The 25,330-nt window shown below is 52.2% G+C and overlaps 1 protein-coding gene across 1 annotated transcript in view; it reads left to right on the top strand.

Moving 5' to 3' along the window:
- Nucleotides 1–25,330, top strand: part of LOC142417029 (fer-1-like protein 4) — a 39,292-nt gene that overhangs the window by 8,638 nt on the left and 5,324 nt on the right. The window contains exons 10-39 of the mRNA XM_075517288.1: nt 943–1,027; nt 1,303–1,462; nt 1,674–1,857; nt 2,627–2,813; nt 3,025–3,389; nt 4,015–4,123; nt 4,900–5,098; nt 5,872–5,992; nt 6,641–6,741; nt 7,313–7,400; nt 8,663–8,779; nt 10,244–10,396; nt 10,646–10,829; nt 11,361–11,485; nt 11,891–12,025; nt 13,281–13,454; nt 13,698–13,814; nt 14,169–14,330; nt 14,649–14,808; nt 15,860–15,963; nt 16,324–16,455; nt 17,075–17,123; nt 18,252–18,358; nt 18,715–18,846; nt 19,555–19,665; nt 20,118–20,245; nt 20,755–20,925; nt 21,714–21,868; nt 23,693–23,871; nt 24,950–25,035. Of these exons, the coding sequence (XP_075373403.1) occupies nt 943–1,027; nt 1,303–1,462; nt 1,674–1,857; nt 2,627–2,813; nt 3,025–3,389; nt 4,015–4,123; nt 4,900–5,098; nt 5,872–5,992; nt 6,641–6,741; nt 7,313–7,400; nt 8,663–8,779; nt 10,244–10,396; nt 10,646–10,829; nt 11,361–11,485; nt 11,891–12,025; nt 13,281–13,454; nt 13,698–13,814; nt 14,169–14,330; nt 14,649–14,808; nt 15,860–15,963; nt 16,324–16,455; nt 17,075–17,123; nt 18,252–18,358; nt 18,715–18,846; nt 19,555–19,665; nt 20,118–20,245; nt 20,755–20,925; nt 21,714–21,868; nt 23,693–23,871; nt 24,950–25,035 (4,280 nt within the window). The remainder of the gene's footprint in view (nt 1–942; nt 1,028–1,302; nt 1,463–1,673; nt 1,858–2,626; nt 2,814–3,024; nt 3,390–4,014; nt 4,124–4,899; nt 5,099–5,871; nt 5,993–6,640; nt 6,742–7,312; nt 7,401–8,662; nt 8,780–10,243; nt 10,397–10,645; nt 10,830–11,360; nt 11,486–11,890; nt 12,026–13,280; nt 13,455–13,697; nt 13,815–14,168; nt 14,331–14,648; nt 14,809–15,859; nt 15,964–16,323; nt 16,456–17,074; nt 17,124–18,251; nt 18,359–18,714; nt 18,847–19,554; nt 19,666–20,117; nt 20,246–20,754; nt 20,926–21,713; nt 21,869–23,692; nt 23,872–24,949; nt 25,036–25,330) is intronic.

The following is a 25,330-nucleotide window of genomic DNA, read 5'->3' as shown; positions in this document are numbered from 1 at the left end:
AGACAGGTTTTCCAGCCAGAGGCATCTGCACTACAGAGAGACCAAAGGACCTTCCTGCAGCCACAGTGGGGCAGAGACCCGGCCCCGCTCTGAGCCAGTGCTGGGCAGTGCTGCCTTCCCACCTCCTCCGTGTCAGGTTTTCTCTGCATCCAGTGACTGAAGTGGGGCCTCTGGGGCGGTTTCTTGCCCATTGCCTTGATGCCCTGCTGTTTTGGGGGCAATTCCCTCTGCCCCTTACCCTGGAGCCTCATCCTGCAGGTTGTGGAGGCGAATGACTGGTGTGAGGGGATCTCAGCAGTGATTTGTGCTTGTAGAAAAGCCCAGGCAGGCAGAGAGCAGTCTTCAAAAATCCCCTGGCCCAAAGCACAGGGGCTTCTCCAAAGCGCAGGGCCTTCCCCAAAGACATGGGGCTTTTCTGAAGATAGCTAAACCCAGCCAGCATCTCCTTTGCCACATGATCTCTAACGCTTTCCCTGTGAAAGGCTGCACTTTTCTTCTGCTGGTGTGGGTTCAGCAAGCACCAAGCGAGGCTTGGGTTTTGGGAGAGACACTAGCCTGGTGGGGGCATGGCTCTGCCCTGACCCAGCAGGGTATGGACATAGGACTCCCGCAGGAAAGCAGGTCTGCCCTTGGTCCATTGTAGGGGTTTGGCTTAACTGGGGCTGGCAGAAGAAGCCGAGTTGGTTGCACATGAATTTTCCTTGGCCCAGGTTTGAGTGAGGGCTATGAGCTGGTGGGCTTTGTGGGAATGGTTGGGCAGGAATGGGTTTGTCCCAGGGCTAACTCAGATGGGTCAATGTGCATGAGGAACTTGCAACTGCTGCCTGAGCTGTGTGTTGGAATGGGCATCTCCTAGCAGTCCTGGCCTCCTCAGGGATGTCTGGATGTGTCACCTGGCTGCCCGCATCTCTTGGTGCTCAGGGGGATTTGTGCTGTCTGCAGGTTTTTCACTCAAAGAAGATACCATTCCTGGGAACATGCATAGGAACGTTCAAGATGGATGTTGCGACAGTGTACAGCCAGCCAGGTATGACCAACTGCACTGCATACCTGCTTCCTGACCCCGGCTTTGTCTGAAACTGATGTTTCCTTTGTGCTCTGCTGGGTCTGGTGAGGGCCCTGTCTTTAAAGCACTTAGTTCACATGAGGACCAGCACTTGCTTCTCCTCCTGGCTGTCTGAGGGCTGGTGACAGCTCCTGCACCTTCAGAGGCAGGGTCAGGGCAGTCTTTATGCAGACGTAGTTGGGATGTGAAATGGTAACCTGGGCTCTCCACAGGAAACTCCTTCCCTTCCCTCTCAGATCACAGGTTTTTCCAGAAGTGGGCTGTTATCAGTGACCCCATGGACACCCGGGCAGGCGTGAAAGGCTTTGTGAAGTGCAACATCTCTGTCACCGCACGTGGGGATGTTGTGGGCTCCCTTCCCACCTCCTCCAGCAGCCAGGATGAGGACATTGAAAGGTAGGTGCAGTGCAGTCTTGCCCTGGGGAAAATAGTCATGTCTCTCTTCATGCTACCTTTTTGCCCCATTTTTCCCTCTTCTGATGGGGAAAGACCCAGGGAAAGAGACCTGTGGTGGGGCAGGATCCAAACGTCCTGCCAGTCAGGGCCTTTCCCAGCATTGTGTTTCCTGGGCTCCAGGAGAGAGCCAGAACATGAATTTGTCTTTCAGGAACCTACTGCTGCCTAAAAGAGTCCCTGCAGAGAGACCCTGGGCCAGGTTCTGCATCAAGCTGTATCGTGCTGAGGGCCTGCCCAGCGTGAGCACGGGCATCATGGGTGGTTTCTCCAAGATCATAGGGGAGAAAAAGGTCTTTATTGACCCATACGTGCAGGTCTCGTTCTGCGGGCAGCAGGTGAGTCTGCTGGGGGGTCTGCATGGGACCAGGCAGATCCTCCCTTAGCTGTGCAGCAGCATGTGCTGGGCTGATGCTGCCAGGAGCCTCCATGGGACACAGCAGCCACACCGGAGACAGGCTGGGAGACCCCAAGTCTTCTTGTCTTTGGCAGTGGCCTGAACTGTGTGGCCTTGGGTGCGTGGTGCTTGGATGAGAAGGCTTTTTTTCTCTGCAGAGAGCTGCACAGGGGACAGCCCCAGCCCTGAGCACAGCCACTGGTTGAGCTACTGGCTGTGCAGGCAGAGATTTCATATCCCTAAATGTAGGGAGAGGGTCAAATAAATCCTGGAGCAGAAGTCCTCTGTGGCAAATGACTCAGCCTGACACCCTTGGGAGAGTTTACTGAGCTAATGGCCCTTTTCTTGCACCCAAGGCCAGCATTTCAGGTCCTGTGATACCCATTAAGATGAGAATCAGTCCCTGGGCAGCCTGGTGGGCCTAGGGCTGCTCCCAGGGGACCCTGCAACGCCTCTGGGTCTGGTGGTGCTGCCTGCTTGCTTCTAGTGCTTCCCTTGGCTGTGCAAGGCACAACGGCCAGGGCCCCTTGATGAAGCACAGAGAGCAATTGCTGGGACGGGGGCAGGAGCAGGGACACTGCCACCTCCAGAGCCTGCCCAGCACTGTCTGCAGGTGGGACAGGAGGGCATGCCATTCCCAGAGAGGCTCTGAGGCATCCCTTGCTCTGCCCGCCAGCTGGGACTGCGTGGTTTTCACACATTCTTTGCAGGGGGAAACATCGGTGGAGACCAACACCACTGAGCCCGAGTGGAATGAGCAGGTCAGCTTCATCGAGATGTTCCCGCCTCTGGCCAGGAAGATAAAAGTCCAGGTGCTGGATGATGCCAATATTGGTGATGTGGCCATCGCTACACACTACATTGACCTGCAGCAGATCTCGGACCCTGGCAGGAATGGTGAGGCCTGGCATGACTGCCCCGGGGCAGGGCATCCTGGGCAGCCCCATGCTGTGCACCCTTTGCTTGGCCATGGTGGTCTCCTGGAGGTGGGAAGCCAGGAGTGGCCGAAGCATGCTCACATCCCTGTGTCCTGGGCTGTCTTCCTGGGGGAAGGTCTCTCTGCAGCAGCACCCTGTGGTGTAATTAGACCCTGTCCCTGTTGCTGCAGGCTTTAACCCCACGTTTGGCCCAGCCTGGGTGAACCTGTATGGCTCCCCCCAGAACTCAGCTCTACAGGACATCCACAAGGACCTCAACGAGGGCATGGGTGAGGGGATCTTCTACCGTGGGCGCATCCTCATGGCCATCACAGTGGAGATCTTCAGCAGCCCCAGTGTGGCAGAGAGGAAGCTTGGGGACAAGACAAAAGGTGCCCTAAGCAAACTGAAGCTGAAGAAGAAAAGTAAGAAATCCAAGGAGAAAGCCAAAGAACTGAGCCAGCTGCAGGGAGAGGAGGAGGCTAGGGGCTCTCAGGAGGCTGAGCAGCCCGGAGAGGTCACTGTGGAGGTGGAAGAGCTTCATCCACTCCCTGAGGTGAGTCCTGCCATGCCAGCGTGGCTGACCCACACCAGCCTGCGGCGTGCACAGGCCTCATGGGGAAGAGGCATTGGGATCACTTGCTGGTGTAACAGTGCTGAAGCAAACCCAGCCTGCCCATCGCTGGGCCATCCAGGGCTTTCTGAGCCTCTGCAAGGGCTGAGCGTCCCACAATAAGGCTGGAGCATCCCCACGTGCATTGCCTTTGTGGTGCAGGGAGGACTCTCACGTGGGTGTTATTCCCAGGGCACAGCTGCCTTTGAGCATGTACTGTTTCTCCCTGGAGCCAGGGAGCTGTTAGCTGGCTGTGGGTCCCACTTGGCCTGGGAAGGCAGGCAAGATGCAGCTGTCTTGGTACAGTAGCCATCCCTTAGCCTACAAACCTGCTCAGTGGCTTCACACAAGCATCAGCCAAAGCCATGGCTCTGCACCAGCCCCCTGGGATTTCCAAGAAAACTTGTTTCCATGTCTGGCAGCCCAGCAGTGGTGACCTCAGCAGCGTCCCACTGATGTCCCTTGGGAGGGCTGGCAGGCACTGGCCATGCCCTGGTGCTCCGAATTTCTGCTGAGGCAGTGTTTTGGCACATGAGGCTGTCAGGCTGATTGCTGTCTCTTTGCTCAGAATGCGTTGGGGAGGAAGGAGGAATTCTTCCTCTTTGCTGCCTTCTTTGAAGCCACTATGATGGACTCCTCTCTCAGCTCCAAGCCTGTCAGCTTTGAAGTCTCTATAGGTGGGTATTTCCCAGGGCCCCATGTCCAGAAACGATGGGAACAGTGCGAATCTCCTTCTGAGAGCCCAGGTCAGCACTGCGGTCCTAAGGTGCCAGCCCCTGCACAGCGCGTGCCTCTGAAACAGGAACTCAGGAAGGATAGGGAATGAGGCCAGGGAGTGCACACAGTGCTTTAATTACCTTAAAAGCCTGGATGCTCTCCTATGGGATTAGAGATTTGCAGTATTTGTCTGAACTGCCTGTTTGGGGAGAGTGGTTGAAGGTCTCCTGGGAAGTGGGGGTGAGAAGAGGTAGAAGGGTTTGGGAGCAAGAAAGGGAAGAAAAGGAGGGGAAGCTGGGATACTGTGGTTGGCTATGCAGTGCTCAGGGGCTGTGACAGTGGGTGATGGGGAAACAATGGTAGAAGAGCAGGTCGAAGCCCCCACCTGCTAAGCTGGATGGTTGGAGATGCTTGATGCTGAGAAGTCTCCCTGAGTAACTGCTGCTGACCCCAGTGTAGGGGTGTAGATGGTAGTTAGCAGGCACTTGGTGGAGCTGATGGAACTTGGAGGCATACACAAGGACTTCTTTGCAATTGCCCACCTCCCTCTCAGACCTTCTGGTTGTCCATGTGATGATGCTCTGAAGGTTGGATGCTACTGAACTGCTAGTTCCAAAAGCAGTGCATGCCCATGTGATTCTCGTGGCAGGATGGTTGCACTCTGACTTTGCAAGCTAATAAACTTGTTTAACAGTGATCCCACTTACCTGTTTCCTGTTTAATGCTTAACTTCAAGGAAACTATGGCAAAGCTGAAGAGGTTGTGACCAAAGTATGGAGAAAAGTGGAAAAGGGAGAAGTGAAGGAAGAAAAGCAGCCTTTGCTGGATCCTGGTTCAGATGGGGAGCTGGATGTTGAAGTCCTGGCCCCAGCTTCAGCAGCACTGAACAAGTCGGTTACTAAGAGCCAGAGACCAGAGCCCATGGAGTATGATAGGTGAGTCTTCTTCATCCTTCTTTCCCACCTGTCGTGGTCCTGCCCCAGCTTCCCAGGTTGGTTATTCCAGATGTTATTAGAGGTCTGCTCAGCAATGAGACTCCTGTGTAGGTGTTTCTCCTCTTTGCAACCCTGCAGCTTGCCATGGCCTAAGCTGGTTGCCATTGCCCATTAGTACTACAGGCCCTATGGTGTCTGCTTGATGTGTGCAGGTGGCCAAGGACAGGGTCCCAGGGAAACTGTGACCCATCAATAACAGCAGTCCCTTTTCTGGTTAACAAGCAGCATCCTAAGGCCTTGATTCCAGTGAGGAGGAAGGAGAGGAGTACTCCGGTGCATGCTGTCCTATGTTGGGCAGACGAAACACATGCAGAAGCTCTTCTGATGATATGTTTGCTCTGGGAATGCTGCCTGGTTTGTCCCACAGGCCTGGCAATGTCTTGGTGTTCGCGCTGTGAACCCCGTGCCTGCTACTACTCAGTCCCGTAGCAGCAAGAAATCTCGGCAGCATCCCATGCTCCCTTCAGCCTCATTCATCTGGGCACGTGCTGCTCTCTCTGCTAGAAACCCTGTGTGCTATTTGGGATGGCAAAGGGCAGATCCAGCAGCTTGCATCCATGTCCGTGGTGCAGGGCTCAAAACAGCCAGTTCTCTGCAAGGAGGACAGAGCCCAGACGCTGCTCCCTGTGCTTGGGTGCACAAGCGCTGCTTTGTGACATGGCACATGCTTTCTGCAAACAGCAGCCGTAACCTCCTGTGCCTGCTGCCCTTAGGTCATACAGCTACCTGCCCATGATGCATGAGAAACCCTGCGTGTACGTGTGGAGCTACTGGGAGGATCACACCTGGAGACTCTGCAGTTCCAACTGGATTGTCAAGCTGGCAGAGCGCCTGGTAGCGATTTCAGGGTGTCTGTCTGTGGCATGGTCCTTCCTGGTGTGCTTTCCTTGCAGCATATGCAGTTGCTCTGCGAGACGTTTGCCTTAAACATCCTCACCCCCCATGCAAGTCCATGTCTCTCACAGGGCTCAGCCCCATGTGCCCTTTACATGTGTGGGGTAGGGCAGTGAGTGCAGAGCCACTGCCTGTGCTGTGCCGCAGCCCGGGGATGTCTCCTGGAGGTGTGAGTGACATGACGTCTGTGGCAAAAAGCTCCTCTGCTGGCAGTCCTGAGCTGCATGTGCACTGGGGAGATGCTGCTGCACGCAGACTCTCAGCTTCGGGCTGTCATTCATCAGGGGGGTGCAGTCTCTTCTCAGGGCCTCGCCTTTCCCTTTTGGGCTTAGAAACTGAAAGCAGAGCTTGCCAGTGTGTTTCAGTGGCTGCTCAAGGACTGAGACACAAGGTGGTGTAACAACCAGTGTTAAGGTTATCCCCGGGCTCCAGAGAGTCCCTGGCAGCACAGTGCTGACCTGCAGCACTCTCATGATTCCCAGCTCCACAGAAGGGCACAAGCCATTTGGGGAAAACGCATCCTTGCAACGTTTCACTCTCACCCCACAGCCAGGCGCAAGCTCCCTGAACGTTGTACTTTCCCCACAGGAGCAGGGGCTGGACGACGTGGAGAAGCTCATGAGAAGGCCAAAGGCTAAAGCAGAAGAGCGGCTCAGAGAGGTGCTGGAGGAATTTGTAGCTGGATGCAGGTTAGCATGTCCCTGATTTCCTAAGGTTTCTCGTTTTCAGGTTAGGAGGCTGTATCATGTTCTGCCTGGGCTGTGCACAGCCTGCTCTCTTGTCCTCTTGAGGCGGCTGAGTGGAAGGAAAGCAGGACGACCTGGGGAAAGGACCCTGTAGCTCTTCAAGCTCGGAGGGGAGACCCCAGTCCTGGGAAGCACAGGGGTCACAGACTGCAGCCTCAATGCTCCTGGACTCCTGGGTGTTTCCTAAATGTTAGGACATTTCCTTCACTCTCTTCAATCACACAGACAAGAGACTAGTGTTTCAATCACTGGGACTGCCCGGTGGGGTCTGATACGCACGTCAGTCCCCAGCCTTGTGATGGGGACAGTAGAGAGGGAGCCTCAGGTGCTGAGCAACCCCCAGTGTACCTTCTGAATCAAAAACCTTGCAGAAGAGAGGGCATTGCAGAGAGGGGGCTTTCTTATGCATCTGGATTAGTAATAGGGATTTGGAGCTTGTGCCCCTCCTGTGTGAGCTGTACTCTGCCTGCTGGGTGCAGGGGATGCAGAGCCTGTGCTGCTTTTCTCATTGCAGGCAATATTCACTCAGAGCAGAGAGAAAAACAATGGCACATCCAAACCACCTTGACAGATGTCGGACAAAATACCTGATGCGCAACATTGTAAGCTGTGGGGCTTGGTGGTCGTGGTGGGAGCCTGTGAGATCCCTGGTCTAGGGGATGCTTCTGGAGGACCAGCTAGAATTGATACTAAGAAGGAAACATGGGGCTAAGCCTCATGGTATCAGTCATAGGCTTTCACTGCAGCATCTCCCACTTCTGCTCAGAGCAATACAACTTCCAGCACAGGGAACAGAGGCGGGAACTGGTCATGGCTGCCTCTAGTTTTATGCAAATGCTGTGCCCTGATGCCATCCTTCCTCTCCTGTGGGGCACGTGTGGCTGAGCACATGCATGTTGGTGCTCAGTAGGTGGCTGGAGGCCTTTTGGTGCACGCTATTTCCTGCAGGCAGTTTTGGGGGAGCTCACTGAGACCCACTGCCACTGGAGACTCAGCCCATAGGCTGGGTACTCATCCAGCAGATCTACAACAGCCATCCATCTGCCTGTCCCCGGAGAGGGCAACATCTAGGCACTCATAATCCTGTAGACAAGGCCAGTTACCTGAATGAGAGCACAGTTACATACCCTCCATCGCAGCACAGCAGAGCATGGCTGTAGTCATAGTCCTCATCAGACTACAAAGCTTTGAAAGGCTGACCAAAATGCAATGACAGCAGCAGGAAATAAAATTTAGGCATGTCTGGGTCCCAGCTCCCTTCCCTCTGCCTCCCTGCACATTGTCACCTAAGCTATGCTGAAGGTACTCTGGTAAGTCTGAGACTCTCTGAAAGAGAGAACCAGCCCAAGAGATGAGTTTTCTGTCCTTGTCAGTCCATACTGGGTTTGCACCCTGAATTTCTTCTGGATTTCATTGTTAGTTTTGGTTCATCACCAAGTCTCTTCTCAGATGTGTACACTGTCAACTAATGGACATGAAAGCCCAGCCCCATCTTCCAGTTTCTTACATCTTTGTATTCACGTACTTCTGTGGCCCCAAGTTGCTCCTTCTGCGAAGCCTGCCCCAGGCACTATCTGGAGCCTTAGACCACCAGGTTCTGAAATGTTTATTCCTTATACATCTTTCTGCCCCAAATGATGCAAAAGCTCATGGACTTCTGTTACTGGCTGGTATTGGCAGAGTTGATATTACTGGAGGTTTGCTCTTGGCAGCTGGGGAGTGAGCTGTGGTGGAGGTCAGGGGCGATGGGGCAGGATGGACGTGATCAGCACATGGGTGCTTCTCTGCAGAGCCCCCACGAGGGGTGCCGGTGTGTCATGCCCGGGTCACGGCCAGGAGTGTGATGGCCGTGCTCTCTGTTCAGATCCTGTATGCAAAGCAAGGGCTCCGTGTGAGACGGCGGCTGACTCGAGCCAACGTCAAGGAGAAGGTTAAGGAGACAAGGAGAGTCCTGGCAAAGCTACGCTTCATGGCTAAAGAGGTACAGCTGCTCCTGGAACACCCCGTTTCCGAGCAGGAGAGGGCATGGGCAAGTAGAGGGCACTGGACTGGCTGCTGGGGCTCTCGCTAGCCTGAGTTGGGCTTTTCCTCTGCTGTCTTTCCTTGCTATGTAAAATCCCACATTCTAGCTGCTGGAAGTTACCATATTTCATGTAATGGCTCTTATGAGGGATGAGGCTTGGCAGCTTTGCAGGGCTGTTAGTGACAGAGCAGGGGTCCAAGCAGCTCAGTGGTGGGTTGGAGGCAAAGCTGGGCCAGCTCCAGGCCACCCGGGCCTCTCTGCCCGGCCAGCCCGAGGCTGTGCCTGCAGTAGGGCTGCAGGCAGTCTGCCTGGCAAAACAGCCTTGCCTGTGCTGCCTGCACTCCCACCAGGGACTGACTCTGGACACTTTATGCAAATTCAGACTATCATTGAAATAAGGTCTCTCATCCATAGCAGAGACTCTCCGGTTTCAGTTTCACTGGCTCTATTTTAAATAACTCTGGAAAATCAGTGCGTTTGTGTAGTGTAAACCAGAATGCAATGTTTGCTGGAGTTAGGTGGAGAGATGTTGCAGTCTGAAGTCTTTCACTAAGTGAAATCAAATCATTTTCACACCTTTAGCTATGTGAGGGTAGACTTCAGCATGAACAAGATGTCACCCCTCACACCACCAGGAGGAGAAGCTGTCCTCAGGCTCCAGCCTCGAAGGCTGGCTGCAGCTGATCCCCTAGACAGAGAGGAACCTCCTCCCATTTTGCTCCCTGCGATCGGGTGGGAACGTTGCTGTCTCTGCAGAGTCAGCCCTGCATGTACACTTGCCACTTTTAAGTCCCTGCTTGGAGACTGGAGGTCTTAGTTTGGATCAGTAATAAATCGCTTCAGCTACTTGGGTACTGAAAAATTGCAAGTACAAGTACCAAGGACATGTGCAAACACTAATGGAAAGGAAACTGAGATGGGGAAGAGAACTTAGGTTAGAGTTTAAAAGAAGTCATTGCTTCCATCTGTGCATTTGCTTTATTGCAAGTCCTGCTCTCAACCTGAACCGCAGCTTTATGCTGGGCACTTATGTTGCTGGGATGCCAGCTAAGGTGGTTCCTTCCCATGGACCAGCACTTGGACTCCTGTCAAAGGTGTGGGGTAAAATGGCACTTCTCCTGTCTTGTGGGGTCTCCCCCTCCCCAGCATGACATGGGGTTGAGTGCATCCTGCTGGTGTTCGCAGTGAAAAACAAGGCAGATCACAGATCCCTCCAAGAAACCTGCAGAGCCATATTGCAGGGCTGAGACTCTCAGAAGCATTTGCCCAATGTTAGGCCCTTCAGTTGCTTCTGGATGTCCAAAGTGCCGTGCAGCCAGCAGTGCCTCCTGCGAGGAGACAAAGCTTTCACTGTGTCAGTGGAGGGAGGACAAGATATGTGCTGTTCCTCTGCTGTGACATTCCCCTCTTTCCTCCCTCCAGCCCCAGTGCACCCTCCCGGATGTCCTCGTCTGGATGCTCAGCAACAACAGGCGTGTGGCATATGCAAGAGTTTCTGCACAGAACATCCTCTACTCGGTAGTCGAAGAGGAGAAAGGCAAGGACTGTGCGAAGATCCAGACTGTTTTTATGAAGGCACGGTTTATACCAAAACAGTGTGCTCTTGCTTCATGCTGCTTCTCCCTCCTTGCTTCCGGCCCTCCTTCCTGAAATCCTGGAGTTCACAAGGAAACACAGCTCTTGCTCCACCACTACCTTTTGCCACTGCCAGTGTGGTGCTCTGTCTCCTGTGCTATTTGGTTGGTCATTGGCTGATGGTGATCATCTTGGACTGAAGGGGGCATGGCTGAGATGGGAAACCTGCTAAACCTCCTGTACTTTCAGGTCCCTGGCTTACACACTGGTGAGATCTTTGCCAAGCTAGAAATCTACCTGTGGCTTGGGGTAACCAAATATGCAAAGAACTGTTTGGTGGACCTGCCCGAGGAGTTCAAGTACCTCTCTGAGAGCGGACAAGAGATAGCCCAGCTCTCAGCATACAGTCCTCCCAGCCGGCTCAGCAGGGATGGTGAGTGCAGATGCCACTTTTCCGTGGCTTACCCGTGAGCAGGAGAGCAGAGAGGTCAGAGGTCCTGCCCCAGGGTCAGTGTCCGAGGAGTAGGACCTGACCTATCATCTCCACAGCATGACTGGGACACGCAGGTTGTTTGCTCTCATGAGGACGTGTTTGCACGCTCACAGCTGGAGCAGCAGGCAGGATGGGTGCTTCGTAGGCACTGAATGTGCTGGCAATGGGCATGAGGTCTGCCCCTTTGCTGAGGCCTGGTGGTGCTCCCCCACAGCAGATGCTCACAGCAGATCACTGCACATTTCACATGTCATATCCTTCCCAGAGGTGTCTGGGGAGCCTGCTGAGCTTGTCTTGCTTGGCCAAACCTTTTGAGATGTGCTGGCCTTCTAGGAACCACAGTGAGTGCCCTTAGAAGTGGTACCCATTCCTTGCAGGATGTGCCCACTCCTACCTGGCTGGCCCTCTTCTTTTGGCCTCACACAGGGCTGGACTGGGGAACTGGGACCTTTCTTCTCTTTTTCTTACCAGATTTCAGCTATTTCCAGCTCCGAGCCCATCTGTATCAGGCTCGAGGAATCCTCCCTGCAGATGACAATGGCCTTTCAGATCCATTTGCGAGAGTGGTGTTTTCGACTCATTGCCAGACCACCAGGGTGAGACCACTTAAACTCTTGCCTCTGCCTTCTTGGGGACTTGGGGAGAGAAAAATCTTCATGTCCTCACTGACATGTTGAAGGCCAGTGCTGTGGCAGTCCTCCTGGAAATTTTGTAACTCCAGGCACGAGGTATTTGTGTGCTCTGGGCAGTGTGACTATGTTCAGGGAACATTTGACAAAACATATATATCATTGAGCATGGTCTCAAAGGTTGATTGGCATGTGCTAGTTGGCCCCAAGTGTTGATTTCATGCTTTTACCATCTCCCCTGCTGCCACGTGCCAGCTGGGTGCGGCTGCATGGAGAGGGGATCAGCCCATGCTTCCTCACTCTCTTTACGAAGTGCATGTGGTTTATTTCCACTGGCTGTGGTATGCTCAGGCCTCCTGTCTCTGTCTACAGGTGCTGGAGGAGACACTGAGCCCGATGTGGAATGAGCTACTTCTGTTTGACCAGCTCATTATTGATGGGAAAAAAGAAGAGTTGAAAACAGAGACTCCCATCATTATAATCAACCTTTTCAGCCACAATAAATTTGTAAGTATGGCCATGCTGCCCTCCCGCTGTCGTTTCTAGTACAGGGAAGGCAGAGGAGCTCTTTGTGGGTGCTCTGAGCGGGCACTTAGAAGCCACATCTCTGGTTTCCATGACTCAGCTTGATCCTGGTCCGCCGGTGGCGGCGAGTCCTGGGAGCTGTGGCTGAGTCTGGGACTTTCTGCAGACTTCTGCTATGAGCTGGGGTGAAGCTGCTGGCTGCAGCGTGCAGATGGCTCAGAGGTGCCCTGAGCCAGGGCCTGACGAGTGCTTGGTGGATCCAGGATCTCTCCTCTTTGGAGAAGCCCTGCGCCTCTCCCAGCTGCCTACTCCACTTCCTCAGCAGGCTCACATTGCAGAGGGCTCGTAGCCAGGGGGAGACGATGTAGCTCTTAGGGCTGTTCCTTCCCCTCTGTCCCCCAGGCTAAACATCTCAGGCTAAACATCCCTCCATCCTCCTCACTCCTCCCTTTTCTCTCTTAATTAGTACTTTGAAGTCACACTTCTCTCCGGAGGCCTCTTTGTTATTGTCACGGGAATGGTGTAACTCACACCGGATTCTCCTGTGTAGCTCAGCAGCTTTCCTGGGTCCATTTCCTGGGTCCCAGTACAAGACAGACACTGACATACTGGGGTGAGTCCAGAGGAGGCCACCAAGATGATTAGGGTTGGAGCACAGGACAGAGCGAAGAGAGGTGGACAGCTGAGTTCAGCTGGAGAAGATAAGGCAAAGGCAGTGTCTTATTGCAGTCTGCAGCTGCCTGATGGGAAAGGGTAGAAAAGGTGGAGTCAGACTTCTCTTGGAGGTACCCAGGGGCAGAATGACAGGCAACAGACACAAGTTGGAACAAGAAAAAAATCTAACTTGACGTAAGGAAGCAATTTTCACCCAGAGGGAGTTCAAATGCTGGGCCTGGGAGCTCAGAGAGCTTGTGGGATCTCTGTCCTTGGAGACATTCAAACCCTGGCTGGAGGAGACTCTGAGCAACCTGATCTAGCTTTGATGTCCTCTGGTGCATGGTCCCAGGCCATTTGCCCAGTTCTCCGTGGAGATGGACTGGGAGTTAAAAGGAGCTGCTGCAGGCACGTCTCATCTGCTGCTAGCTCTGGATCGAGCAGAAGAAATCAAAGCAGAGGATGGCAAGGGTGGAAGAGTGGTCTTGAACTGTCCCAGAGTAGCTGGAATTAGTGATGGTCTTTTCTCTGAGGTTGTGAGATAATGCAGGGATGCTTTGACCCATTCTGCCTTTTCCTGCAGGGCTCCCCCGAGTTCCTTGGCCAGGCCTTTGCTGTCCCGCAGGTGAAGCTGGTCGATGAGCCGTACACCAAACCTGCCCTGCAGTTCTTTGATTTCTACAAAGGCACCAAAGCAGTGGGAGAGCTCATTGCCACTTTTGAACTGATTGAGCTGGATTACAGTGGCTATTTGGAGGTAAGGGGCTTGTAGGAAGCTGCACATGGTTGCCAGCTCTCTGGGGAGAGCTGTGTGGGTGAAGAGCTGGTTGCATGGGACCCACCAGAGAATTCCCTGTTGAAAGCCACATCTGGCTTTCAACTGAAGAGAGGCTGCAGGGACAGAGCCTGTGAGCACAGATCAAGAGGGGAGGGAGAGGGGGCATGGGATGGAGTAGAAATGGCTTTCATCGCTTGGTGTGCCCTGGCTTCACCTGTTCAGCCATCAGTGCCTGAGGATGTGGAGCCCAAGGAGCCCGACTACCTGGGAGATCCCCATGCTGGACGGTTCATCATCCCTGAGGGCATCCGCCCGGTGCTGAAGGAGTTTCGCATAGAGGTGCAGTGTCTTCTACTGGGCTGGCTTCCCACCAGACTGCCCCAAGTGGACAGCACAGCTGGCCTGTGCAGAGGGCAGGGCTTGGGGAGGGAGTTGGGTTTGGAGCTCAAATGTGCCTTTGAGGTCTGAGCAGATGCCAGAAATGGAGGTGCTTGACATGAGGGAGAAACCGTCTCAGGAGTTTAACAGCCAGAGCTGTTGGGTGGCTGGGCTGGGAGAGTGGCCTCATGCCTGTCTTGGGGTTTGTGTCCTGTGGGTGAGGGGGGGTGGCAGCACCGGCCAGGTTGCAGGCTGTGTGGCAGTGTCATGCCTGGCATATCTTGAGCAGCCCAGTGGCTTTGTGTTGTGCTTTAGATCCTGTTCTGGGGCCTGCGGGACCTGAAGCGGGTGAACTTGTTCGAGGTGGATCAGCCCCAGGTGATCATTGAATGTGCTGGCAAGAAGGTGGAGTCGGAGGTGATCGTGGCCTACAAAAAGAACCCCAACTTCACTGAGCTGGTCAAATACATGGATGTGGTGAGTGGGAAGGGGGGTCCTACCATGCCAGGGTGCGCTGTGGCCGTCCTGCACCCACGCACTGCCTGTCTGCATGGGGCAAGGTAACAGGAGGGGAGCTGTCCCTGGGGTTTTGCTCTTCTGTGGCCACATGGTTCAGCTGCAGATCAAAACTTTTGTGAAACTGCCCACCAAGAGCAGTCTTAGCCATTGCCTGTCACCGCAAGGCTTTGGTTTTTGGGCAGAGCTGCAAAGCACTGTCAGACCTCCCCGTGTGTGGTGGGGCTGCCTCAGGTATCACCCTAGCTCTTACAAACCCCGTGCATGGTTCTTTTGCAGGAGCTCCCAGAGCAGGTCTACCTGCATCCTCCCCTCAGCATCTTTGTGGTGGAAAAGCGGGCATTTGGGCACACTGTGCTGGTGGGTACCCATGTTGTGTCCGATGTGATGAAATTCTCTCCCAGAGAGCGGCAGGAGGAACCAGAAGATGTGCCCAAAGGTGAGCTGCTTGGCGAGGTTCCCATGGAGGCAGCAGGCAGGTTCTGCCTGTGGCAGAGATCCTTGGCCCTTCCGCTCCCTCCTAGCCAGGCAGCAAAGTCCTTTCCCAAGAGCCATAAGATGCCCAGCAAAAGCACAGTGTGGGGCAGGTTAGGGTTGGAGGCAGGTGGCGATCCTGGTCTGTAGCATGCTGCTCCAGACAGGTGTTCAGGAAGCAATGGAGTGCTGTGTAAGGGCTGGCATCCTGCTTTGGGGATGGCAAAGGGCAATTTACAGATGGTTTTCTCCAAGGTTAGCTTAACATTTGCCTCCCCACCACACCGGCAGGACAGTTCATTTGTGGATGTGGCATCTCCTTGGGGTCTCTTTCCAAGGCGCTGTTTGCCTTGCATTTGTAGAAACTAGAGGAGGGAGAATGGCTCATGAAGACATCTTAGTCCAGCAGGACATTTAGCTGGGGCTAGATACTAGACAGTAACTTATCCCTGTGGAAAGAGATGTTTAGCCTGGGAAGGACTATTGTATTCACCTATTTCAACCCTCTGCATAGCCAGACTGGAGAGCTGTCCCCAGTGAGACCTCCATCAGGCTTTAGGGAGCTGGTCCACTAGGACCAAGGATTGAAAGGATTTACGCTTCTCTCGCATCGTTAGGTCAAGGTCTGTTCATTGGGTAATGGATTCACTAAATAGCTCTGTGATAGCAACAGCCAGAGCTCCTGATCTGGAAACATGCAAATAAATAAGGCACAAAGAGGAAGAAGCAAAGGATTATTGATCTGTGGTCATTTCAGAGTAGGGAAGGTGTATCTCATAAATCTGAATTCCTGGGAGTCAGCAACAAGCATGTTGATGATGGTGGCCAGTCTCAGCACTGTGCTCAGATTTCCAATAATATTTTTGCAGGGTCTGCTATCAAAAGCTTTAAAAGCAATCACACTGTAGTGGGGTAGCAGGGAGAGTTTTCCTGTGGAATAACAACTGGCCAAAAAGTAGGAAGCAGTGGGCAGAAATAAATGCATGGAAACATGAAGCTCTTTCTCTTCATCTCAGCTCGGAAAATCTCATCCCAGCGTCTTCTCTCTCAGACTGTGGTAAACATTGGCCTGACAGCTGGTGACCCAGGTCCCAGCACTCACCCCCTGAGTCTTGTGAAGGTGAGTGATGCATTGGGCCCAGCAAATTTTGAAGTTTGGAAAGCCACACTGAAGATTACAAACAAAAAAGGAAGTTCAGAAGTTCAGAGTTAGGTTTCAACCACCAGTTTTTGCTCTGGACCCAAACACTCCTCTCCCCTGCTTGTTCATCGGCGCTGCTGCATGTCTGGGCTCTGGCACAGGGAGGAGAGCTGTGTTCCTTGTGCATTGAAAACTGCTGCTTTTGTAGCAAAGCACAAACCTGGGGCTACAGGTAGCTTTGCACCTCCCATCCTCTGCCAGAGGCCCCCAGGGCACTAGAGTAGCGTGCATGGATGTCCTGGGTGGTCGTTTCCTCCCTCTTTTCTCTGTTTTTTTAAGGCTCCTTTGAAGAAAATTCCTATCAATAAGCTTGTAAAGAAGGAAGATGAATATGAAGAGGAAAAACCAGAGCTGGAAGAACTGGATTGGTGGTCCAAGTACTACAAGTCCCTGAAGGAGCTGTATAACCAGGTAATCTTTTGTGACAGCTGCCAGCAGAGAGGAAAAGGCTGCACTTGCTTGAGGAAGAAGTTTTCAACAGCTCTGAGTGTCATAGGAGCCCTCCTGGCATGGATCTGCAGGAAAACATGGGCTTTTGTGTGTCAAGCACACTTAAGGTAGCCAGGTATCATGCATCCACCAGGTGGACTGATTTCAGCAGGCAATGGATGTTGAAACATCCCTGAGGCTAGGTGCCCAAGTAGTTTTGAGAACGCGACTGGGCTTTTGTTGAGGCACTCTGGAAGTGTGACATTGCTGATTTTAGCTGCAATGCAGGGGCTTTCATGCTGCTTACTCTCTGTCCTGGCTGTTTTCCCAGGATGTGCTATGGGAGCAGGTCTGCCCCAAATTTCCTTCCTTGCCCTGTGTCCCTTAAATCCCAATCAAAGAAGCCAGCAGGAAGATCTGGGGAGAAGAAAAAGTTATTAAGGCACTCATTCGATACCCTCCTCCAATGATGTTAATGCTAAATGATCTCAGGCTAGGTATTACTGACTCTGCTGGCAGGAAAGCTTTGACAGTGTCCTATGCTTGGATGGAGAAGTCTTTGCTGTCAGGAATGCGGAGTGACTGTTTGTGTGTGTTTCAGACATGCAGTGATGAGGAAGATGCAGAGAATGATGACCTGAATGATACAGGTGAGTCCTCTAGCAATACCCAGCTCTTCTGTGGGGAGAGCCAGGACTTAAACCATCCCAGAGGGTGCTGGGCTTGTGGGAATGGGGTCTGAGCAGGCAACGGCTTTGCAACATTCAGCAAAAACAACACAAAAGGGACCAGAGAGACTGGAAACATTGACAAGGGCTAACAAAGGCTATTTCAAGTTGAAAACACCAAACTTGCCTCAGAAAAGTTTGGAAAATTGTGTTGAAGCAAGAGTCTTCCTGAGTTAGCAAAATCAGCTGCAAGGATCATGGGATTGTCAGGGTGAGAGCAGGAAGCAAAGGTGGGATGGAGAGAGAGAATGGTGGAGAGGCAAAACTGCCCAGGAGCTGGGCATCACTCTGTGCACGTGGGATACTCACCTGGGGTACAGGATTTACTCCGAGGTAACAGAAAGACAGTAATAATACACGGATGATCCGAGAACAGTGTTACAGCTGTAGGCTCAGATTTGCTGAGGTTTAAGTAGTGACTTGCCTAGCAATGACCTGGGGAGGTGAGACAGTAAGTATAGAAATGATGTAAATCCTATTTAAGAAGAGGGCTGGAGGGTACCTGCATGCCGTTAGTGCTCAAGGGATCTGGGGTCTTTGGGAAACGGGGCAAGGATGCACCCTCTCTATCCTTGGGTTGCTTGGTGCCCCAGAGAAAGGTCTAGCTATGCTCCCTCCAGGCACAGGTGCCTGTGCCCAAAGTGGTAGTGATGCTTCAGTTAGACATCCACCCAAAACAGCAGTCCATCAAATAAGTATCCATCCAAAGAAGAGGGTTAGCTCTCATTTGTGCCTTCCCTGACAGCACCTGTGGGCTGGTCCAGCCACCTTCCTCCATTTGGTCACTGCCCACTTCCTTCCTAAACAGTAGCCATGCAGGCAGGCAAGTCTGTGCCCATTTTTGTCCCCCCATCCATCCAGCCATGCCTTGCTGGGAAACCTGAGATGCCGTAAGGACACCTGTTACAGACAGTGATAGCTCCAGTTACCCTGACACAGGCCAAAGCCCTGGGTGAAAGCGAAAGCTGTTGCTGGGGTCATTTCATGGACAGACACTTGAGATGATGGGAGAGATCAGAGCATTTCCTAATCTCCTATTGCCACTTCTAGATGGAGGGAATTTAAATGCATCCTCTATTGATGTAGAAGCAGAAGATGAGGCAGTAATTGAAGCTGAACCTGCTCGACCCAAGAGGAAGCTCATCGCCACCCTTCAGGTGATTATTGGTGTGACAGATCTGGCCTCTTTCAACCCTGGCCCTTTGTCCATGTTCTCCTCACCTCCCTGCAATGGAAGTTAGACTGGGAGGAGAACCTGCAGTGTGCGCTGGGTCCCCATCGTTGCTGGGCTTTGAAACAGCTAGTGAGACCTTGGAGCCAAGCTGGGATGTGTGTGCACAACTGAGGATGGACCTGGAGGATAAGGGGGGGATAAGGGAAAACCATAACACCCTGCACTGAGGTAAGGTAGGACCAGGTGAAATGGTTGAAGCAGGGAAAGGATGGTCTTTCTGACTCTCCTGCCCTTTAAGATGGCAGGAAAAGGCCCCAAATGACTTTCTACTTATTTCAGATCTACAACTCGGAACTGGAAAATGACTTTGATAATTTTGAAGACTGGCTGTGTATTTTCCCCCTTCATCGTGGCAAAGCAAATGAGGATGAAGATGGAAACAAGGATGAACATTCTCTAGGGAAGTACAAGGTCCTGTATCATTTAAATGATATTTGTGCTGCATGTGGAAGAAAATCCTTAGGACAACCTGTATCTCAGAGCATGCTGACACCAGCAAAGCCTTGGAAGAGTGCATGTGTGTGCAGGGTGATGTGAGGCCATGGTGCCTTTGAAGCCATTGTGTACTGTGGTCCTTTGTTAGTTGATAAATGCACCTGATTTAGATTTTCTAGCTCTTGCAAGGAGAGAGCATGAAGCATAAAGGACTCTTATTCTGGCTGGGGCCTCTGGGTATGTTCAGTATGCAAATAAGAATGAGTGAGCTTCACTGGTTTTAAAATTAGTAAAACTTGTTTAAAACAGGCATCATCCTCCCACCCAGGAGCTCTTGAAGACTCTGAAATATCAACTACAGAAGTTAATTTAAGAAGGTCCCTAAAAACCTCTGGTATTCCCTGCCTTTGGCAGTCCAAAGTGCCTTGAGATGTTCAGATCTTCTGGCATTGGCAGTGGTCTGGCAGCCTGCAGCCTAACTTGCAAACAGGAACTGCCTGGGCCGTGTGGACATGACAGTGCCTTTGGAAAGGACTGTCCCCATGGGCACGATGTATCTGTGGTCTGCATGGGGCAATGGCTCTGATTTTCCAGTTGGCAGGTGAAGCTGGTCTTGGTGGCTCCAATCCCATCTGAGATATTCTCTTTTGTATCTAGTTCTAACTTGCAATGTCTTTTCTGCAGGGCTCCTTCTATGTCTACCCCACTGAGGAAGCTGGCACAGAGCCCAGGGTCTCCCAGGGCATTCCAAGGAACAGACCCATCAAGGTTCTTGTAAGAGTTTACATTGTTAAGGTAAGTCTCTGGTGGTGGTGGCAGTAATGCTTGGAGGTCTGTCCCCTCCCTGTGGACCTCCTGCCATTCTCTGCTCAGTAAATATGAACAGTGGCACTTGTGAAAAGTTCGATGCTGTGTTGAAGGCTTTGCCAGCCCAGTGGAAGTCAGCTACATCTTGTCCATGGGGAGTCTTCCATGCTTTGTAGCTTCAGGAGGTGCTAAAATCCAGATGGGCATTTCTCAGCTCCTCATCTGCCTTGAGGCAGTGAGCAAGGAGGTGGGCTGACAGCTGGAGGCATTGGTGGCTTGTTGAGTGGGAATTTGCGTGGGAACAAGTGCCTGTTTCACTGCCAGGGCAGCTGCTGGAGGGACCTGACCAGCAGGCTTGGATGGTCTCAGGCCTGTGCAGTGTTCCTTGTGCAGGTTGCTCTCTGCAGCTGATGTACGGCAGTACCTCTTGTGTATTCCAGGCTACGAACCTGTCTCCAGCAGACCCCAATGGCAAGGCAGACCCCTACGTGGTGGTGACTGTGGGGCAGGAGCAGAAGGACACAAAGGAGCGATACATCCCAAAGCAGCTCAATCCTGTGTTTGGAGAGTATGCAGGAAGTTTTCATCTAGCAGGTTTAATAGGAATAGTGCAAATCTGGGGCTCAGGCTGTGGCCCAGCATGTGTGGTCTTCTGTTCCTTTCTGCTGGAGAATCTTGTGCTGTAACGCAAAGGTGCCAGGCACATCTCTTGCCTCTGGCTGACACAGGAGCCATAAGTGTTTTGGGTTAGGAGGGAAGCACTGCCAAGGGCTTGATTTACCAGACAAAGTAGCAATCCAAGCAGCAACAGAACATTGGGCAGCTTTTTTCCCTAGCTCCAGGACCTCTATCCAAGGGCATACATTCCTGGAAAAGTAACTCCTTTGTTTGAACATGCACACTGAAAACTGCATGCACTGAAAACTGCACACACTGAACTTACGGAGAACCAAACCCTGTCAGAGGTCTTTGAGTTGTCAAACACAGTTCTTAAATGTGTAGGATGAGCAAAGCAGAGCGTGTGTTTCATTTCCATCCTCTTTGCTAATTGCACTCTCCCCATCTGCTTCTGTCCAGAGTTGTGGAGCTGACAGTCTCATTTCCCATGGAATCAGAACTCACTGTGGCAATATTCGACCATGATTTGGTTGGATCTGATGATCTGATTGGGGAGACCAAGATTGACTTGGAGAATCGATTCTACAGCAAGCACAGGGCCAACTGTGGAGTGGCTTCTCAGTACGACATGTAGGTACTGGTGTGACACATTAGGGCCATGAGATGCATTCTTCCGCCTACTGTTTGGGCAGGTAACAGCACCTCCAGTTTTGCAGGACGGAGCTTGCATCCACAGTATCCTTTGAGCAGGTGCCCCACAGATTCACTACAAGTTACACGGATAACTCCATCTCCTTTAGACTCCTACCAGCTTCCTGTGATAGCTCTAATTCCTACTGTGGACAAATATATTTTGCATATAGTAGCAAAAATTCCTTTAATGCTTTCATATTGGTGTTCTGTGAGAAAAGTGCTCACTTGACATTGATGTGATTTTGACCTCTTTCAGAAAGTAGGGCGGTTTCTCTGGCAGTACCTAATTCTGTGAGCAGCAAGACTCATGACATCTGTTTTCCTTTGGCCTCATTCAGTATGGATTCTCTGGTGTCTTTGGCCAGTTTTCTGTAACTTTTCTTCTCCTACCCTGCTATTGGAGAATTAGCTGTGGGCATAGAGTTGAGTCCCCAGCACTGTTAAAACCTCTCTCCACTTACGAGCTGCAGCTGGAATTGCTCCTGTTGCTGCTCTGAAGCTAATGGTTCTGTGGGGTGCAAGCCTGGCTTGTTCTGGGGGAGGAGAGCTTGTTAAGCTTTTCATTCATTAAGCTTTTGTGTGCCTGTGGTTTTCCCAGTGAAACTCTGAGCAGCAATCTGGTGGCATAGCCCGTGCTGTAGGGAAGGCAGGGCGTTTCACAGCCTAGGAAAAAAACCTCTTGTGTCTAAGCTGAAGATGTTCTTGATGTTCTCCCTTCCATGCAGAAATGGCTACAACATGTGGCGAGATGCTTTCAAGCCCACGCAGATCTTGGATGGTTTATGCAAGAAAAACTCGCTCCCTGCAGCAGAGTACAGACGGGAGGAGGTCAAAGTGGACAATAAAATATTCAAGGTCCCTCCAGAGGCTTTTCCTGAAGGTACAGAGGGCTTGGAGAACAATGACTGCTCTCTTAAACAGCTGCCTGTACTCAGCAGTGCATGTGCTGGTGAGAGCTCTGGGAACCCACCAGCCTCTCTTCCCTGAAGTGTCCTGGCTGGCTGCCTGTGCCCTGCATGACCCAGCTTTCTGGGTCACCATGGGGAGCATCCTCGGTGCTCAGTGGCCTGGTTTCAGTGGATAATGGTGTTGCACTGGCGGAAGATGTGATCCAGGCCATTACGTCCCAAAGCGGCTTTCCAGGCAATGGGTGGAGCAAAGTAAACCCACTTGCACAGCAGTGATGTGCATGGGTGTTTGATGGCTTGTGCAGCCAGAGAAGGCATAGCTTGTTTTAATGGCTGACACTGGCACAAAGCTGTACCTCCATCTCCTTGTGACCACCATCAGCAAGATACTGGCATCCTTTTTTTGTTGGTGTTTTTTTTTTTTTGTGGGTTTTTTTTTTTTTTTTTTTCTTTTTCAGTGTCCTTTCCTGTTTTTAGCTGGCTTTGTCCTTCCGGGATGCTCTCTGCTTCTGGTGGCTTTGGGTGCCTTGGGTGACTCCCCACTGTTCCTCACTACTGTTGATTTCCTCCTTGTGGGCAGCTTCTGCTTCTCATTTGCTGTTTTTCTTTCCTCCTCACTGGCATTATAAACCCTGAGCCAGAGCCACGGATGTCCAAGAATACAGCAACCTTTCAGGCACTCCGCCAGCAGTGATGGAGAACTTCCCTGAGCACAGGCCTGTCCCTGCTGTGCACATTCCCTCCAGTGGCCAACAGCTGTGCAATTGAATCCAGCCTGGAGGAGATAGAGCAGATGCGGCCTGCTTGTGGATGGCTGGGTCCTGCAAGGCAATGCTACGTAGCCTGTGGGAAGGATGATCCCTGTGCCCAGCCTGCCCAGAGAGGGGGACCCACGTTGTACGGCCAACTTTACCTTCTGGTCATTTCAGTGCTGCTGTTCCTCAGCTTTCTGCTGGCCTCTTATGGGTCATGTCATGACGGGGAAAGAAATCCTGCTCAGGAGAGGGTGAGGAGTCTCCAGAAGCCCTTTTGCCCTTTTCTAGGTGGGATCACTGGATAGCTGGGAAGGGAGAAATTAAGTGCTCTCCTGGTGTTCCCCTGAGAGCTGGCTCTGGTTCAAATGTGGCTGCAGATGGTGCCCCATGAACCTCTGCTGTGCTCGGGGACTGCTTGAGATGGTTTCGGTCTCAGACTGATCTCCAAAGGGCAGATAGTCTCCATAAATCCAGGGGTGGGTGGGTCACTGTGTCCTCACCTGTTGTTTCCTGCTTTTCTCCCTACCAGCAGGATTTGGTCTTGAATTGCCATTTGGCTTCACTGTGCCAAATGAGCCAATTGTGCAGACTGTTAATTAATGGAGAGCACAGCTGCGTGTCACTGCCAAGTGACAAGTAATGCTTTCCTGGAGTACTTCTAGGGCAAAACCTCTCATCCATGGACCTGCTGGCACTACCACAGAGACATGGGGACCTAAGCTGCCCCAGAGGGTCACAGTGGAAAAGGAAAAGGTCCCCCTGGATCCTTTTCCCAGGGCCATAGCAAATTCTTTTTTTCCCTTTTCCTCTTATTTCTCTTAGCTTGTTTGTCTTCCTGCCTACAATTTTCTTCATCACTGTAACATATTGAACTCATTCCCTTCATCCTCATCCTCCTGCTTCTCCCTATTTTGTTTTTCTGGGGAGGTGCTTTTTTGCCCAGTCCATCATCTTCCCTTACTTGTGCCTGTGACTAACATCTTGACGTGGCTCTTGCTGGCCAGATACCTTCATCTTCTACCTGGCTGTGTCCTGCTGCAGAGGCTTCTGTGAGGAACAAGAGAGAAGTGGCAGATGAGAACTGGTCAGTGGATGATGAACATAAGGCTTTGTACGTCCTGCAGCACTGGGAAGAGATGCCAGGATATGGGTACAAGCTGGTACCAGAGCATGTGGAGATACGGTCCCTGTATAGCCCGGAGAACCCTGGGCTTGTGCAGGTGAGATGTGTTTCCTTGCCTAGGCTAGATATTGCTCTGGGGAAGGACCTTCGGGGCAGCTGGTTCCCAGCCCCCTGGCTGGTCCCCTGTTGTCCTTTTGCCTCCTCAACATGGCATGAATCCCATGCGTTGCCCCTTCCTGGGTGAGTGACTGGAGCTGTGTCTGTGGGTTGCTGGCCCTGCTATGAAGTGAGGACTGTTGGCCTTTGGTGTCCTTTGCTCAGATCCACCCTTTGACCTCTCATGGTGCTTCTGAACACCCTTTCCTCAAGGGACCTCTGTCCATTGATATTGTGGTCACAATGCTGGTGGCCCAGGGTCCTTCCCATCTCCTCAGGCCATGTAGTACTGCTCTGATGAGGATGCTGTGTGGGTGGGAAGTGACCTGCTCTGCCTTCTGAGCCCTGCCACCATGCACCACAGTGGATGGTAGTATCCTTGCCTATCCCTGCCTCTTCCTCTGCTTTGTCCCCTATCACTGCTGCTTTGCTCCCCTGCAAGAGCCCCATTCTGCCCCCTTGGCTTCTCCCTGGGGGCACGACGTAACTGCTGGCTGGAGTAGAAACATTCCTCCTCAGTTTTATGCAGTGCAGTGTTCTGAGCTCAACCGTTTCAATGTCCTGCACTAAACATCTCCTGTTCCCTCGGGTACTGGAGGTCTGTAACAGAGCAGAGCTCTGTAGTCACTCTGGCTTTGGTCGGCATTGGAAATGCACGTGAGGAAGGAAAGGTCAGACCTATTACTTTTTAGCTTTCTTGGTTATGCTGAAGCGTTGCATCATGGTATGCTTCTTGTTAAGACAGAGGGACACGTTTGCCTCTGTTTGAAACAGACTCAGTCCAGCTGAAATGTTTTTTCTTGGGAGCAGGGTGGGGAGGGAAATAAGCAATTTTTGGTAGTTTTAATTTTTTCCCCTATCTAAAATCCAGTTACATGTCTCTCTGAAGTGCTGGGGATGGAAAGAGCCAAGCAGTGGCTTTCTAGTGAGAGCTTTCCTGGCAGGACCAAGCCCTTGCTCCTTGAAGAGCTGGAGAGTGGTCTGTCTTTTGAAGTGTCTCTGCTGTCTTCTCTCATCAGGGCTCCTTGCATATGTGGATTGACATGTTTCCAAATGACGTCCCCGCACCGCCGCCTGTCAATATCAAGCCACGACTGCCTGTCAGGTAGCATCCATGGGAATGGGGCTGGGGCTGGTGAGCCTGTGTGGAGGGTCAGTGGCACATGCCTGGTGGGATGGGCCACTGAGTCCTGCACAGGCTGACGGTCTGTGCTAGCCTGGCATGCAGCCCTCCTCTCTGCTTCAGCTCTGGCCATGGGATGGTCTCTTGGGTGTATCAGCATGGGGCATAAGCGCTTCAGCTGCACAAGTGTTTATGAAGGGCAGGGTTAATCTCTCTAAGGCTGGACATGAAGGTGATAGAAACCCAGGTCAGAGCTACTTATCTAGCTCTATTTTGG

This window comes from Mycteria americana, chromosome 14, assembly GCF_035582795.1.
Source record: "Mycteria americana isolate JAX WOST 10 ecotype Jacksonville Zoo and Gardens chromosome 14, USCA_MyAme_1.0, whole genome shotgun sequence".
NCBI classification, from domain to species: domain Eukaryota; kingdom Metazoa; phylum Chordata; class Aves; order Ciconiiformes; family Ciconiidae; genus Mycteria; species Mycteria americana.
This window is presented reverse-complemented; position numbering and strand designations above follow the sequence as displayed.